Genomic DNA, 18551 nt, shown 5'->3' with positions numbered 1-18551 from the left:
TGGAGATTTGGCAGGCCTGGGCCATTTGTTGGTGGTTCACTGCCCCAGCGCCCCTATAGGTGAATCGCCACTGTTATTCTTTCCTACTTTTGGACATGCACTCTCATAGAGTGCATGTGTCTTCAGTCCCTCTTCACCCGACGCTACTCCTGATGTCCATTCTATTCCTAAATGCATCCCACTGTCGTTCTGTTTTGTCACTCCTAGCTCTCCTCCCACTGTTGTTCTATTTCCCCCACCTCCAGCTGTCATTCTGTTTCTCACATCTGTTTTGTTTGACCCACCCTTGCCATCCTCCTGCTCTCCATTCTTGTTAACCCACACCTCCTCCTTCTGTCCGTCCATTCTTAATAAAACTCCCCCACCCTCCCCCTGCCATCATTCTTTTTAAAACAATCCCCACCCGTCTGTGTCACCGCAGGTGTTTGACGTCTAACAGGTTGTCAGCCCTCCAACCAGTGCCAGGCTTCCTTCTTTGGTAAGAAGTTCCAGGCTCCTGCAATATTTTGCGGCTCTGCTGGGAAGAACATCGTATATTTGATTTTGCACACACAAAGATGCACATGGCAACATTTTATAAAAGGAAAGTGGGATATTAAAAAAAAAAAAAAATCTGGAGAATGCATTTTGCCCATTGACTTCTATTTAAGCTGAGGCAATTTTAGGCAGGAGACAGCTAAAATAAAGCCATTTTTGGTTTCAAAGATCTGGAGTCTCCCGCCTGAATCGGGTCTGTTGGCATGTATGCATTAAGTTACAGACTAACATATAACAACCTCACACCCGCCAATCAAGTCTGCTGGCAATTGCTCTGGAATATGCAAGCACTGCAACGCCACACTAGTGAAAGTTAAGCACTAAACACCTGCACGAAAATATATCATAATGTTACAGACAAATTAGCTCTGAAAGCGTGAGCAATGGAAGGGCACAAGCACTTGGGCCATGCTCCAGGGTAGGGACAAATACAAGAAGAGGTACTGAAGTCTGTATGGTCTGATCAAATAGAAGCGAGGAAATGAGAGTGACAATGAGGCCAAACAATTGTAAGCAATGAGCAAACTTCAAGCCCACTATAAGCTAGTGAAAGTGCATGCACTGCCTTAGGCGAGGCCTAAAGTGGAGACTACTGTATTACCTTAATGCTGCTTAGATATGTACTGTGCTGTCAGTTCACCTTTCCATGTGCTATTTAACTCTGGGTCCACCCGTCATTCAACAGGTATTCTACTGAGGAAGGGATTTTGGTTCACTGTAATTCATTTCTGTTCCCCACACGGCAGGTCTTCTTGCGGGAAATGCAAGACAGGCCCCATGTAATGCTCAAATATTAGCAACCCCAGTGTTTCCTATGAGAGTTACCTGTATCAAAGCTGTGGCTCCTTGCCTCCAACCCTTTTGCTTGTCAACTCTTGATTTCGAATGCTCCAGATCTCAAACCCCAGCTTACTCTCTTTTCACCTGCACACCAACATTCGCTGAAGACACCACAGGCCCTTCAGCTGTGGCTGGCACTTGAATGTTTTGTACAGCAGCACACAATTCTGTCACACAGACACTTAAGCAATAAAAATCCATAAAGAATGTATTCCCTAATCAGCAAACTAACCAATGTCCCAGACAAAGCAGCCCGTATTAAGTTAAACGGAAAACCCTAAGTAGTGTAAAAGCATTATCTCTGCTAGGAAAGGTGATCATCTGCAAGCCCTAGAGCTGGCGCATTTGTTACTGTAAATTTATTATCATGACTTTGCACTTTTTAACTTTGCTTCTTAGTGAAGATTTAGTGAATCACCCTATGTTTTCTCTTTCAGTTCTTCACCCTACCGGGTTGATAACACAAGGCGAGGAATAACAGGAGGAATTGGGGTACAAGGAAAAGCGGAGAGACACTAATATATGCCCATTTTTAAACACTAGGAACCTTCTTCATTAAGACTGTTAATCAAGATTCCGGCACAAACACGAGTTGGAAGTTTGGTGATTTGAAAGACTCACATTTATTGTAATTTGGAACTTGGGACAGAGTGTACTATTGCTGGCTTATACCCAGTTCTAAAGTGAACTCGGAAAAGGGGGCTCGCGGGTAAACCGCACACTGTGAATACTGTGCCTTAAAAAATGCCCTAGAATAGCAAGTCTTTGACATGGAATACGTGTCTTATTGAGCACAGACACAGTTCACCACAATGAATTCAAGGGAGACTACTGCTTAGGAATTTTCCAAAGACAAAAAACTCACAGGGTTCGGGTGCAATTCGCCAATTTCACCCTCCTGTTGGCCAAGTGGCAACTGACTATGCAGTGGAAGGCCCAACACCCCCCGGCTCTCTCCCTATGGCGTAGGGCACTACTTAGATGGGGAGAAGCAGAAAGCCCCCCCTCATCCTTCGGTGTGAGCCAGTGCAATTCAGTCCTGTAATTTGTTAATGTCCTATTCTGCTACACTTGCTATCCTCTACAGTTGGTACTTTATTAATGTCAAATCCTGCTACACTTGCTATCATCTCCAGTTGATAATTTGTTAATGTCATATCTTGCAACAATTCTATTGTCTACAGTTGATAAATCCCAATAAACATTGCTTAAACATGAATACTGCGCCTTGCAGTGTTTGTATTTCTGGGTGTGGTATTACCTCTTAGTATAATGAGCCTAGTGTCATGGCAGCCTTGATTGTTCGACTTAGTTTACAGCATTCATCCTGTCCTCACTTTTAGGATGCATCGGTTATATCCTTTTGGTTATTTTCTATACTTCTGTGTATAGCTATTTAGATCGCTTTCTCGAGCTTCAACGTTTCTGAACCCCAAGAAAGGCTGAATTGCTTAGATCCTCTTTGTGTTATTTCCCAGTGGTACCAAAGTCTGCTCTTTCATGCTCTGCCAAGTGTAATGTGGAGGTCCCATGAGGAAAAATGCTCCTTATGCACTCTTGCACAGTGTGTTTGTCCTGGTTATTCACACGCAAGTTTCATTTGCAGCCATGCGTGCTCTGTGTTTGTTAAATCTGTAGACGTGTTTCTTTTTTCTCCATTTGCTTGGGGTGTTTCGAGTTCTGAGACTTTCCCTGGGTTCTTAGATCTCTCATTTTTAAGTTAAATACGTAATTTTCCTTAGTATGTTGACGAGACGCAAGATTTCAGGCTGTAAAAGAATGGCGTGTTTATGTCAAAGCTAGAAAACTCTGCTGTAGTTATGTGTTGGTTTTTAGATTTTATGGCAATGAGCGAGTCTTGTAAACCTCAAGCTCAACGCAAATACTGTCAAGGTGTATGGAACGCTTCTCGTTTATAGTTTGGCTTTAATGTTTATTTTGTTTGCACAGCGCACACTGTACAACTTAATTGCTTCAAGGCGCTTATGAGCGTTATGTAGGTTCACTGTGGGACGGGTGTAGGAAATTGAGGGGAAAAAATACGAATAAAACAAAAAATTACCTTTCCGCTGCCCCAACAACCTCCTTGGTGCGAGACTCCCAGCAGTCTCTGGGAAGGCACAGGCTCCTCACCCAATCCAGACACTTCTCTCATGCTATAAGAGAAGTGCCAGGATTGGTTTTAGCAGCCTATTCTGCCGCTCAGACACTGCCTGTGAGACTGCAGCTTTTCTCCAACCCGGCTGTGAACGCAGCTGGGTTGGAGAAATAGAAGTGCGCATGTCTGTATGTCCGGCCTGAGAAGGCTGGCCAAATTTACAGGCGCACTTCGAAGTGCCCACCACTCCTGCCTGTTATGGCCCGGCCCCTCCCTGCAAGCAAGCACAGGTCAGCCAGAATCCCTCACAGAAAAATAAAATTATATTATTGTTTTAATATCATTTTATTTTTATGCGACTGACTTCCTCCATGGGGCGATGCTCCTCCGCTATTACAGAGGAGCCGCCCCTGCTGTGTTTTCTGATGATTCTATAACAGTTTCCTGCAGTCTAGGCTATATGGCGGGGTTCTAGGAGTGCGCTCATGCTACATTTTGTGGCCTGACCTTGCATCACAATCCAACAGTTAACTGATTATCATGGTCCATGGTGGGTAAATGTAATACATCAATCTTGCACTGTGAGAGTTTTTGGTGTCTGTGGCCGTAATAGGGTCGTGGATGGGTGTGAGGAAGGGGCTTTGCGGCTGTTTAGGGAAGGCTGTTCTATGGGCCTGGTTACTACTGTGTAGGATCATTTCCCTCTTGCTTGTGGAAATACCTAGGGAATAGCTTGGTTGAAGCAGAGTGGGTGTGCTGGTAGGTAGTGTTAGTTTTTCTCTGTAGTTATTTGAGAGCTGCAAAAACAACAATTGATGGACAGAATGCAGAACAGTGTCATACATTCACCCCAGTTCAGAGATCTGGGCCTAAATCCATCATTTTTTTGCTCACCATGCCATTCCAGTTTGTACCCAGCTATATGCAAATCAGCCTTGACCCTGTGCCCAATGGAAACAGTCCAGCCCAAACTGCCAGGTCAGGTACTTCCTGGACTGGGAACAAGCATCGTAGGACCGGTTTCGGGGTTTCACCCCTCATCAACCAGGATAGCTTGACTCCAGTGGCATGGAGAGCACGGGACCCACGTCGGGGCATACCCGTTCCACTTGGGGTGACAAATGCAAAAACAACAATTGATGGACAGAATGCAGAACAATGTCATACATTCATTCACTAAAAGGGTTTGGTCTTCCTCTCTCGAAGTGACCCCACCCCGACCAACCCATGAAAGTGATAAAGGGATGGAAGGGTGTGCAGTCAGGGGAATGCTGCAGTAAGCTTCTGCCTGCCCAAATTGTCTCCCTGCGAATGACGCAGGCAGCCACATTCATGTGAAATCTATTATCTTACACCTATTTAGCACTATTTAGCTGATATTTATAGGATATGTTGGAAAAAGGAAGTCAGAGTGTGACTTTGTTTTGTATTGGTTACTTCGAAAATAAGGACTGTATGGCACCTGGGTATTAGCTATTAAACAATTAGCATGGAATTTCCTCGCTTCATTGGTACAGAATGTTAATTAGGTTCCTGTCCTCAGAGTTGTCTTGTTGGGGAGGTGTTTGTTATAATTGCTTTTGTGCATTTCACAACAGTATGCACTAAAAGAAGAGCTATCTATATATTTCTTTGTTTCCCAAAGTACAGCAGATTTTCTTGTCAAAGACCTCTGTAGATTGACAATTAAGTCGTTCCTTAAGCACTGCCTGTCACCAATGGACCTATCTCATAAATTAATGTTGTCACTGCTGAATGTTCTCCCAGCTGTCTGAAACTTAGAAACCTGCTTCTATTCTTCAGACACGTTTGTCCATAATGATGCAGACACAAGTTTGGCTGTAATCGGAAACCACCGTTTCAATGCAATCTGTAGCAAAATGTGTGTACTCAAAGAAAACTAAATCCACCTGTCATAATAAATTGTTAAATTATGAACATCATTGTATCTAAATATGTTTTTTATTTTTCATCCATCCAGTGTCATAGCAAGGAGGGGCGGACCACTCCCCCCCCCCCCACCCCCCCACCCCCCATCCTTCTCTTACCTGTGGCGGAAAACACAGAAATCACCAGCATCCCCCCTTTACATGGGACCACCAACGGTCTAGCTAGGCCACTGCATCTATCCACCCCATTCATCTGCCCATGAATGCAACCATTCTCATCCATCAATTCATACTCATGAATACATTTATCCATCAACCCAACACTCAGGCGTAACATACATATGTCTTTGTGTACAGAGGTATTTCATATTGCTCGACTGTGCCTTTGTTTGTTGCCTAAGTACATGCGTGCCTCCCATGGTGGCCATCTCAGATGTTGCAACAAAGGGCAACCGCTGACCTCACTGCGCACACTCGCAAGCACTCCAGCTAAAGACGAATAGCTACTGACAGTGTCCTGCATATGCCTTTCACTCACATGAGAGGGAGCAGTTATATAGAGATGGAAGGGGTTAATTCCAACATATCTCAGTAAAACAAGTTCCCACATTATGTAAATACCCAAGGACTTCAATGTGTGAATAAGTATTCATGTGTAGATATCACCATGCAAAACAACAGTTGATGTACAGAATGCAGAACAATATCATACATTCACCCCAGTACAGAGATCTGGGCCTAAATCCATCGTTTTTTTGCTCACCATGCCGTTCCAGTTTGAACCCAGCCATATGCAAATCAGTCTTGACCCTGTGCCTCATGGGAACAGTCCAGGGCGAACTGCCAAGCCAGGTCCTCCCTGGACTAGAAACAAGCATCCTAGGACCGATTTCGGGGTTTCACCCCTCTTCCGCCAGGATAGCTTGATTCCAGTGGCATGGAGAGCAAGGGACCCACGTCTGGGCATACCCTTCCCACTCAGGGTGACAAATGCAAAAACAACAGTTGATGGACAGAATGCAGAACAATGTCATACAATCACCCCAGTACAGAGATCTGGGCCTAAATCCATCGTTTTTTTGCTCACCATGCCGTTCCAGTTTGAACCCAGCCCAATGACTTCAATGTGTGAATAAGTATTCATGTGTAGATATCACCATGGCCACTCTTAAATACTTTCCCATGCCCGCTGTGCCACGGTATTCACGCTACACCCTAATTACGAGGCCTGACTTGGCTGAAACCGATCTAGGGTTGCTTGTCTTGCCACTCAGAGGAATCTGGCCTGGTAGTTTGTGCTGAACTGTTTATACTTGAGCAGGGCCACGGATGATTTGCATATGGATGGTATCTGTAGGCAACAAATGACCCGGTGAAAGGAATCACCTTTTGACGAGTTCCCGTGACCTATTTTAAGAGGCAAGTGCTGCCGTTGGCAGATCATTACTGGCAGCCGCATGGATGGGGGCGGTGCAGCGGTGTAATGACCCGAGCTGAATTCCCAATAATCTGCAGGAATTCCACACGCCTAGCTGTTGGTTTTTGTTTAATGAACCGGTTAGATATTGACCTGGAGCGATTCCTTCATCGCTGACCTGTTACCGCACTGAGGGTGTACAGGCGTTTGCCCAGACCGATATTGAGGATATTGACCTGGAGCGATTCCTTCATCGCTGACCTGTTACCGCACTGAGGGTGTACAGGCGTTTGCCCAGACCGATATTGAGGATATTGACCTGGAGCGATTCCTTCATCGCTGACCTGTTACCGCACTGAGGGTGTACAGGCGTTTGCCCAGACCGATATTGAGGGTATTTTAACTTGATTTACTTATTTTTCACGTGCACTTATTGTTAAGAATTTGGTCCTGACGAAGCGCCACCGACCTCTCAGGCGATAGAGGCGCGAAACATGTTGGCCTTTGATCCCTGATCCATGGGCAGATGGTGCCTTCAGGGTCACAATTTTTTAGCAGTTTAATTCTGCTCAGGGTACATCTATACAAGTTGCTGCATGATGACCCACCATGTTTTTCACTCACTTGCACGCACCTTTTTTACCCTCCATACAGAACCCACTTTCCACATACCCACATGCACCATCCGGCGGTTCCAAAAAAGATCTCCGAAAAAGTGACCCTTCGGGGGCCCGTAGGGAATTGCAGCGCCGGCCCTACGAGGAGCAACCGCCCGATGATGAAGCATGACACCTTTCGGGGTGTGTGAGGGCAACAGAGGACATAGAGTGGTCCTCCACTTACCTGTGTGGTTCTTCAAACTAGGAACTCTTTCACTCCTCATTTATTTTTAAGGGCTCAGGTGACTTTTTGCACCTGCCCGCAGGAACTTTGTCCTCCTGGTAATATGTACCTAGTCTTGGGAGCATGGACACTGGACCTTTTTGTAGCTCCTAGATCCCCCCCTCTTTTTGTGTTTGATGAACCGAATTGTGGCCCAGGGTAATTTTCTATGGCTGAGATAAATTCCAGCAATCCATCTATCACTTATTTATTTTCCTCAGTGCAACTGGTATGCCCGGATGTAGGTCTGTGCTTTCTGTGCCAGGACTCAATGCGGCACAACTCTTAAATAGGTTAAAACCAGTCTGGTGTTGCTTGTGTTCCTATGTGTAGTGGACCTAGCTTGGCAGTTTGGGTTGGACATTTCCTGTTGGTGGCAGGACAGAGGCCGATTTGCATAACGCTGGTTCCTCTCTGAGGTGCCATGCTGGACAACCTATCATTGGCAATGCCGATATGTCTGTTTTTTTTTGTGTTCAAAATACTTTATTAGTTTGAGCAAAAGATTTATACAAACTTGTGAATAAAATAAGCGATACAGGCTAAAGATCAGTACGTGTGTAATCGAAGTGGTACATCGGTAGGCTGTGACATATATATCAAATGACAAAAAAGAGGGCTAAAATAGGTATAAAATAGTAAGGCATACATCTGTACAAAGCAATATCATAACAATACAGTAAAATGCTAAACGGTACATAAGAAAAAAGAGCCTATAAAGGCCGGAGATAACCAATAATTTATAGTGTAAAGGTAAAAAAAAAGCCTCTTACCACAAATATCACAGCAATTGCTAATTAAAGGAGAAACGGTGGGAGGTTAAGAAAGGAAAGGAAGAAGGGGGGATGGGGAGTGGGACATCTGCTTCATATAAACAATAAAATAGTTTTAAGGAGCTGGAAAATTATTAGAAAGAGCCCCAGAGTCCTAAGAGCAAAGATTAATATAGTTGTCCAGGGAACGCCAAACTGTGCTTGAAATGAATGGTGTGGCGTGTCGATCAGTATGCAATGTATGGGCACTACGAGGATAAGACACCCAATCCCACCTTGTATGAAATGATAGGTGATGAAATGACTTCCACTTTAATTGCTATCACTTTAATTGCAATCGTGAAGAGTAAGTCCAGAAGTGACATATTAGTCTTATCCAAGGCTAGAGGGGATGTTGATGCCCAAGGTCCCAATATTACTATAGAAAAGGACAAGATTATGAGAACGTTCAAGATACCCGATAAGTGTCTCTGAATAGAGGCCCAATATTCCGCTAATAGTTAACACCCAAAGAACATGTGTTGGCGTGTACTTGGTTCCAGATCACAACTCCAGCACCTGTCATTGTCACGTAGGTTCAGTTTGTACAACCGAGCAGGCGTCCAATATAATAAATGTATCATGAAACTTTTTAATTGGATAAGAGCCAGAAGCAATTTTATTGCGTAGTGAAAGGTTACCCATCAGATGCCAGTTATCCGGACAAATATGTTCATAAACAACATCCTCAAAGTGTTTGGCCCACGTAGTAGGAATAATTGATCATTCTGGAGATCAAGGATTCAAAAGATATTTGTAGGCTTGGGTCGCCACATGACTCACCCGAACCCAAAGGGTAAGAAGTATAATTTATCGAGTTTGGCTTTAATCTTCAGCAAACTATAAAAATCCAGATTAGTGAGATCGTATTTCTCAGCGAGAGCTGAAATGGGAAGCAGATCTCAATTAACATCATAAAGATCTTGAATAGTCTTTTTGAATAGTCTTAATAACTTTAGAGGCCCACAATGTAGCAAGGTGAGGGTCAAGATCAAAGGTAAGCTTTGGATTGAACCAAAGAGATGCCCCTCGGAAATTAGTGAAGCAAACTTCGAGTCACTTATCCAAGAATTGGAAAGCACCTGAGGTATCAAGAAGAATATGATGGGAGTGTGACGTAACAAATTTTGAAATTGAGATGAAAGATGACAAACTACAGGGTTAAGAAAGATTATGTTTAATATGTTACCATGGGGGAGAGGTAAGTGAGTCTGGAGTAAACCAAACAGCCCCTTGAGAGACTAGGAGGGCCGTTTGGTAAAGGTTCCAGTTTGTGAGGTTACATCCACCTAATGCATCAGGTTTCCTTAGAAGTTTATATAAGATCCTTACCTGATTATCATTCCAAATGTCTGGTTTTAAAGGCATGCACCCGTATGCTTCAGTTCCTGGTCCTAGAAGTCCATGGGACAGCATCATGATGCCCATCCTTTCCCAGTGCTGCTCTCAAGCATTAGAGCAGTGTGGGGATTGGCCTGAGCGGGCTGGATCAACGCTCGCTCAGGCACAGGGAGTCTGTGCTGTTTCTCGAACCCCGCTGTGCAATACAGCTGGGTTGGAGAAACCGGAGTGCCCATGTCAGTTTGGGCGGCCTGAGACGGCTGGTTAAACTGACATCCGCACTTACAAATGCACGTCCCCTCCCCCCTCCCATACACCGGCCCGCCCCTCCCTGCACTCGTTGGCTCAGAGCCAGCAGTTAAAAAAGAAAACTGTAGTAAGATATTATTTTATTTTTCAGCTGCTCGCTCGGAGCCAGTGGGGCGACGCTCCTCCGCCATTGTGGAGGCGCTGTTGCTGTTGTATGGTAATGTGATGCATCACAAGTAATGGATATATATTCTTTGGAAGGAATGAACTGTAGAATAATATTGGGGTAGGTTAAAAGGTCAGGGGACTGTTGCACTGTAAAGCCAGACCTAGAAATCCATGTACATTAATGACTGCCCTCCCACCATCTGTGCTGCTGCCAGAGAAAAACAACACACATTATCTTGTTATCTAAGACACTTTCGAAGCTGTACAGTGTTGTGTGTGTCCCTAAAAGTTCAAGCTCTGGTAGCTGGATAAATAAACAAAATGATCACAACTCTGTGGAATGCAAGCACTCTTTTTGTGGTAGCACACTTCTGCCCAATCGAAATATGTACTCCTGGCTCCCAACGTGTGGGCGGAGCCAAAGCACTTCTCCAGGTGATTCTGACATAATTGTCTGTTGAAAGCTGTGCTGTCAAGCCAGACCATAAAAACGAAGGGTGGTCTAAATTGGGCAGTCCAGAATTATAATACATGGCTGGGATTAATTCAAGTTAATTCACCCACCACTTTTTTGTTTTCCTTAGTCTAACACTCTAACATGTGCGGCCAGAATAACTCCATCTCGCTCACATCTCAAATGTGGGTTGTGTTCAAAGAAAATAAGTCTGAAAATAGAAATAACAATAATTAAAAGCAGATCGGGACAACCAGACCATAGTGTAAGTAAGCGAATATTGGCTGCGCAACTGATAAACTTGTTAGTTAGTTCTCTGGGGGGAAGAATGGTGTTTGTAGAAGAAAAACATGAAAGGCTGGTGGAAGAGCCGGATGCTGACGGTTACAGAATTCTTGGCACTAAAGGGAAATCCATGTCAAACCAATTCGGTTGATGTGCTTTTTACAGTGATGAGGTATTTTGGTCAGTCACTAGCAGTTTGTACGATAATCTTGGACTTCATCTGAGCTTATGACACTGCTTCACTGTTTGGTCTCTCGGTCATGTCAAGCATCCTCAGTGTGGATCACGGTGACCAGTAGTTTCCAAACATGCTAAGTGACAGTAGGCAAAGGGTTGTGGGTGAATGTAATTAACTCTGGACAGAGGAGGATGACAAGAGGGAGCCACATATATTACTCCTACTACTCATCTTTTTCGTTGCCATTGTTAGGAACATACCAGATCAGCTCAAAGGGATGTATTTTCGCTTTGCAGATGGCTGTATGCTTTACAACACTATTGGTATTCCAGAGGTCTGGTCTTGGAGGTGACATCGGTGATGTGGTTGGGTTTTCATACCTTGACCACTACTTTATGGATCACACACTTTTTCTTCTGTAATATGCCATTGGGTGCCTTGAGGAAACCCATACAAAGTGCGTTGTTTCATACAATATAAAGCTTGCGTTCATTTCGAAAATAAAAGTTAGATGTGTAGCATCCAGAAACTGTTCAGTGTAGCTGAGCATGGAGGTTTCTGTTGTGAGCTATGTTCCCCTTTTTGTTGTCCATTGTTAGAGATAAGCCAAATCCCTAATCAAGATGCGTACGTAACCAGTTTGTGCAGCAGCGTGAGGCTGTTAGTAATTGTGATGACATTCTGCTTTTTCATTTTTATTGACTTCGAGAGCTGCCAATCATTGAAAAATGTCTTATGTAAAATTTAAGTGCTGGGCTGCGGCGGGTAATTTGCTTGACCGGAAACTAATACACTGATGTTTGTTTAAACACACTGGAAATTGATGCTTGGTCTGGCAGACCCGAACACAAAGAATATCCATAAATTGTTTGCTAAAGGATTCCCAGGATGTTTCTAATAATCATCAGACTTGTTCGAATGGACAGACTTGATCCCGAATCATTTTAGGAGATTGTGCATTGACAGGGCACACGTGTAAAAATGGGCCAGATCTCTGGAACACTCAACAAGTCCCAGGAAGTTTCTACGCAGAAACTTTTCGCCATCCACAACCATATGTCCTGAAAGAATGACAAGAATAACACTGAAGCCGCTCATGAGATTTGTGAAATCTTGATGGTGTGGTCAGTTGTTTTGAACGATACCAAGAAATGAAAGCGATCCATTAACAGTTTTTTGTGATCTTTATCATCACATGTTCAGTAATATATTGATTTTTTTTGCCTAGTAAGTTTTGTCTTAGTGAATTTCTGTTCCTTTGTTATTATACACACATCTTCAGCTCAAGCATGGTAGATCTGAGTGAATGGCTGCCTTTCACAATATGTAGCATATTTCATATTTTATACAAATTAATACTTATTTGAATTTAAACAGACACACACGAGCGAATATCAATAAGGATCTGTCTGTCCACATTGGATGTATATTCTTTCTTGACATCAGTGAGTGTCATCTCAGTACCTGTTCAGACTTGAGTTCAATGTAATCATGCATCTGTCTCCTTTCCTAATTTCTAAAGAGCTTGTTCATATCCATTCTGAGTGTGTGGTGAGTCAGAGAGACACCCTTTCATCTTTCTTCCTGTGGCAGTTCATCCTACCCCAGCTCTGTTTCTTTTTTAGGCAGTAATGAGTGAAAAAGAAAGATGAAGGGCTTAAAGCCATCCTTTGTCATAAGCCCATTAAATAACTCTGTCCTGCTACTGTAATGCTGTCTCAGTGCACTTCGGTGCTTACCAGTTTGTACCTCCTAGGAGACTGTGACCAAACAAACCTTCGAAGTGGGATGCCAACAAATTGTCCTCTAGTGATAACATTTTCATAATGATGGTGGTTAAGGATTCTTTATTGGGTTTAGTAAAGATCATTAACACGTGCTGTTTTTTTAGGAGCTTGGGAGTGAACATATTGTTCTGTGATGTAGTGAGCTGAAGGGGGTGTATTACTCAGCAGTGAGTTTTGGGGGTTGTGGCTGTTTTGTCTCATTCGTTCCATCATCTTTTTTTGAACTCTTAACTGATGTTCTCGCGGAGTCTGTCTGACCTTCCAAATGTACCATTTTGGAGTTTTGACTCCATTCTAAACTGGCAGCGAGTTCACAATTGGGCCCATATCTTTGTCCCTCTACTGCTGTAATCAGTCTTGTATCCTACAGTGCTTCATGTATGACGTTTACTAGATACTGATGGTACCAAGGTGCAAGAAACCCTGGGTGAAGGAAAACAACACTCTCATTCGGTGTCCAACCAATTGGGTGAGCGGCGGGTTGGCATCTGCAGACAGAAAGCGGTCATAAACCTAACCCATTTTTACCCAATATTGTTATAGTTGGTTATATTAATGCTGGGCAGTGACAGTTCAGTTTTGTGGATATTAGTGCTATGTAAATGACAAGTTGGTTCTGACTAGAAGGTTTGCAACCTATCAGAATTTGTTTACCATCTAATTAGAAGACTTTGAACCAAATCAAGCATGAGGAGTAGTGCTGTTTTGCTTCTTCAATGGCATCTCATTTTTGCTTCCCCACTCCCCACCCCCCCCCGACATGCACCCCCTCCCCCCACCCCCGAACAAATTTCTTGAAAGGTTGTTAGCCAAGAGCATTTACAGTGCTATCGCAGTGCCTGTGTGTGGTGTACATTGATCAGTTTGCTGTTCTTAGTCTTATATTTCTCTCCTCTTTCTCTAGGATCTGGAATGCTTTGACAGACAATTATGGAAATGTGATGCCTGTCGATTGGAAGACTTCACATACCCGAACATTGCACTTGCCAACATTGAACCTCTCTGAAAAAGGGGTAAGTGCTGGTTAAGACTTACTACAACACCTCTTTGTAACACATGTAACCACCGGTTTCCTTACAAATCTGGCTGCAGCCATCCCAGTACAAAATGCATTTTAGTCTGTAGTACGCACAATGCACATGTTTCTGTCTGATAAAAGGCCCAGGGGGGCAGTCCAACTCCCTTACAGAAAGGAGAATAGGCAACATGAGTCCTTTAACAGGGAAAGCAACAATTCAGTTCCAGTGACGAATCAGAATTTTCAGTACAAATACTGTTGTACGTGCACATTGTCCATGACTCCTTTGCGACATCTTGTTAGGGTTAACCTATGGAGAAATGTATAACTATCAAATACAGAATTGGAGTTCTAGTAGGCAAATATACTATTGCTTATTATAACCAGTTAAAACAACCTACAACGTTTATCTCATCGCTACATGGACTGATTATGTATTGATCTCTTTCCTCAAGGAGTCCAGTGGGTTGCCACCTTGCTACAGGCACTTCATTTGAGTTGTAGTTGTTATGACTTTCCTCCACAATTCTTTAAAACTTACCACCCTCAAGTCATTATTGCTTTAATGCAAGATCACGCTACACAGTGCAATAGAGAGAATTCACTTTGTCATTCTCAGTGCTTTGATAACTTAATTCACTCCGCCAGAACCGGTACATCTCTCTCCGCAGACATGGCACCAAGGTTTTCTGCACTCTAGAGCAAAACATTACCTTTTCTCATTATGGTCATGGGGACGCTGCCTTAATAGACAACTTTAAATGCGTGTGCTGATTACTAGAGGTGGGCGGAAGTTGCGTAGTCGCGCTACGCAAAGCTCCGCGAAACTGTAAAAATCTCGGTTTGCGTGCTCGGGGAGAAATATCTCGCGAACACACATTTTGAAAGCGTGAACAAGCAAAAAAATCCGCGAAGCTGCAGATCGTGGAATTTTTGGCAATTCTGCGTTCTCTGCGGAACGCGAAATTACCCAAATTCCGCAAGCGGAACGGAATTTACCACCCAGGCCTACTAATTACTGCATGGACTGAACAGTCTTTCCTGTAGGGTGGCTACCTCCATTCTGTCAGAGCATTTTCATTGTGGCGAAATGTAACATTTCTCCTCTTTAACTCCAACTATGCTGCTTAGATCTTCCTTTCACGGGAAGGTGATCGTCCCCAGATCCCCCAAAACCAGGTAGGGTGTCTGTTCCTTCTCGGTTGCGCAACTAAATTGTGGATTACTCTAACTGCGCACATCGCGGCCCTGGAGTCCTTTCCCATGTTCCTGAAGCGTCTTAAAACCTGGTCCTTCTCACTCCACTGAGCGTTGTTTCTATCGGTTGTTCCCCAGTATGTACTAGCACTGTGATAGCCTCTGGTTTAGTGCACTTTATAAATTCCATTCCAACATCTTTGGTATTTTAGCGTGTTTTACCTATGAAGCTTGTTGAAGTACTCCTTTGCTCGTACTGCAGTTACTGCATTCACTCTCTCATTCATTCTGTCCTGTCTTGTAACATCATAACGCCATGTTTTTCAGCGATACCCAAAGAAATTATGTAAGGGCGTCTGTATTTTTTTATTTTATAACAAAGTCTGCCTCGCATCCGGTCCCGTTACTGAAAAATAAAACTGCTTGGCCATCCAGCCGTCGTCATGGGAGCCTGGGGGCTTCCATGTGAGCATCTCGAGGAGGGCCCTGGCTGAAGATTCAAACTAATGCTCTTGTGGGTACTTTGTCAGGAGTGTGGGTTCTGAACATGAAATCTGACAGGGATCGGTAGCCATGCATCTTGCACTCCTTCGTCTGCATCTTGAACTCCATTCGACATCAGAAATAGAGGTAGGGATAGCCATAAAGTACTCTTTGTAAGATACGTGTAATGTATGTGACTTAAAACAGAAATTTCAGCGGGAAAAAAACCTATAAATGCATTTGTTGTGATAAACCTCACCCTCTGGGGACTGCAGAGTACAGTAGCATGGTAAGGGGAAATATCAAATTCTGTAATTTTTTGGTTTAAACGTGTAGTAAGGGTATCTGCTGAAGTTGCAGCATCTTTATCCTTTCATATTAATAACAAGATATTTGCACTTTGGCCACACATGTACAACTGTTACTTTTTCCGCCTCTCTTATACAGATTGCTTCTCCATCTGAATTCCTTGCGTTCACCAGAGCTCAGGGGAGTAGCCGCCACATGGAGTTTTGCCACAAATGGAAGAATTCAGGGTCATACACTTCAGCCAGTCTGATTAGATCTATATATGGAGGTGCCACTACAGAGACGAAAAGCAGTACTTATCTAGGAGGGTAGCAGTTGGAAGTAACAGCACAAGAAATCGTCAGAACCTAAAAGAAAGTTAGTAGAGTTGACTTTAGTTAATCTTTTAAATTATTCTTTGGAGACACCAGTTAAGATGCAGAACCTTTTTGAGAAGGTTGTCTTTGTAAAAGTTTCATCTAATGAAGGTTAACGTTTGTCTATTGTCCAACTGTAGCCACCGTTGTTGAAATAGGGTGGAAATCAACCATCTGATCAGCAACTGTTATTTCTCCATCAGACATTGAATCAATCACAGGGGATATGAATATCACTCACGGTGTGGGTGACTCGTGCCTCTCACACATTACATTCGGCTGAGGCCAGTCGTTTTTACGTCTCGCATACGTTGCAGGGCGGAGCCCTGCTCCGCCTCCGCGAGAGAGTTTGTAAGAGAGGACTTTGAGAAGAGGGCTTTAAGCCCCGCCCCGATTTTCCATTGGCTGGCGTCACCGTTTATGCTAAACGGTGGCCTGCCATTGGAAATGAGGGTTTTCTGTTCACGCCGTTTGTCTCCAAGCCGGACTGGCTCACCTGCTTCATGGCTGTCGTGAAACACTTTCTTATCTTTATGGGGCTATGTGTTTAAACACATGGCCCCATAAAGACAAGAGATCACCATGCCCCGGCGCGATCCTCTTTCGCTTTTGGTACCGCGCTTGTTCTATTTGCGTGCTTGTGTGTGGTTTTTTCGGCTCATCTGTATTTGCATGGCTTATCTTTCTCTGAGCACTCGCTCTTCGTTTCAATCTCCCTTGCGTTGGGTCTTTCTTTCATTTTCTTGTTAGAATAAATCTCGGAGGAAGATTCACAAACTGAGAAATGCTCATTAACTTTCCAGCAATAAATGAAGTTCCCTGGAGCCGGCAGACATTGATTGTCAGGCTCTGCTTTGTAAACACTGAATAATGAAGGGCCGCGAGGCGCGTCTGACACCTGGGGCCTCGCAAGGGAGGCCACGCTCTCTTCTGGAGGCCTCGAGGATGGTGATTGGATTGGCGGTGCATTTTTTCTTGGTGAATATGTAGAACTTTGCACGGGTAAGTGTCATCGACCGGATTGCTTTTGAGGGGTTTCAAGTGACGTCAACAAGAAGAGGCAACGGTGTTATAGCATTATGTAGGAGTGATGCATAATGGACAGCAGCGTGTCGCTGCACCTGCAGAGTATGGTTGTATTACTCATGAAGAGTTGTGGGGCTCCCTGGGGGGATGATACACTGAACAGAATGTACCTACGGCTACAATATTTACAGGGATGCTAGCACCAGCAATTGGGCACGCAGAAGAGGGATATATTCAGAATTGATGCAGGTTACCTTTAAGTAGCTATACCTTTAGAACCTTGTAACAAACTATACATTTTGATTGCTTCCTGGGCCCCATACCCTTTTAGAAATATGATCACACTTTTCATTAAGTTGGCTTCAAATGAATACACTAGTTTTCCTACCTTCTCTAGATGGAGGGGCAAAATACACGCCCATTTTAGGTTTGCCGCAGTCTAGACTTCATCTCAACTTTTATTTGATTTTATAGTCGTTTTTCTTAATGTAAAATGTTTGACTCATTTACCCTTACCATATAAATCACATCAGAAAAGTATAGATACATGGAAACGTTCCTGCTTATCGTTTGTGGGGAAATAAAATACTGCCTAACAAATCTTGTCAGTGAATTGTTTAGTAGCAAAAAAACAACTTCTGTGGCAAACCATGAAATGATATTCCTTCTTGTTACAAGGGGCAGCATGATGGGATATTGGCAACCAAGAAACGTAGACAAAGATGTCTCGTCTAAAAGTGCTTTTAAAAAAGGGTTGCTTTTCAAAATATACACTTTTACCGCCCAACGTTTACGCATCATGAGCTATTCTATTGTATTCTCCTTCTGTCTGGAGATCTATATAACTTGATGCCATCCATAATAAAACTTCAAATAAAAGATAAAGACGTTGAATCAAATGAGGCCCTCATTTCCAAGTGACTACCGTTTGCTTCTGAGGATCCAGTACTTGGTCTGAAAGTGAGCCCTTGTGTGGCAAATTCCTGCTGGTTGTTGGGTATCAATAAGGAGTGGGTCCTTTTTCTTCTCTGGAATTTCCTGGATAGGGTGAGGCAAGCGGTGGCTTTTTTTCTTGAAGATCTTTGTAAAGTCCTATTGTAGGCTGTCGTCCATGGCTTGTATCCTGAATGTTGGTTGGTTGAGATTGTGTTTAACTGGAATGTTGTACTATAGTGATGTGTAGATGGCTACTTGTTCCAATAGGTTCTTCCGATGATGCTCTCTC

General features: G+C 43.6%; 1 protein-coding gene across 2 annotated transcripts in view; it reads left to right on the top strand.

Annotated features, from left to right (window-relative positions):
- The window catches only part of FEZ2 (fasciculation and elongation protein zeta 2), a 400578-nt gene that overhangs the window by 170080 nt on the left and 211947 nt on the right, over positions 1-18551 (top strand). For both annotated transcript variants that reach the window (XM_085612191.1, XM_085612192.1), the window contains exon 2: positions 13842-13950. In XM_085612191.1, the coding sequence (XP_085468317.1) occupies positions 13842-13950 (109 nt within the window). The remainder of the gene's footprint in view (positions 1-13841; positions 13951-18551) is intronic.

This window comes from Triturus cristatus, chromosome 6, assembly GCF_964204655.1.
Source record: "Triturus cristatus chromosome 6, aTriCri1.1, whole genome shotgun sequence".
Taxonomy (NCBI): domain Eukaryota; kingdom Metazoa; phylum Chordata; class Amphibia; order Caudata; family Salamandridae; genus Triturus; species Triturus cristatus.
Note: the sequence above shows the minus strand (reverse complement) of the source record. Positions and strands in the feature narration are given on the sequence as shown.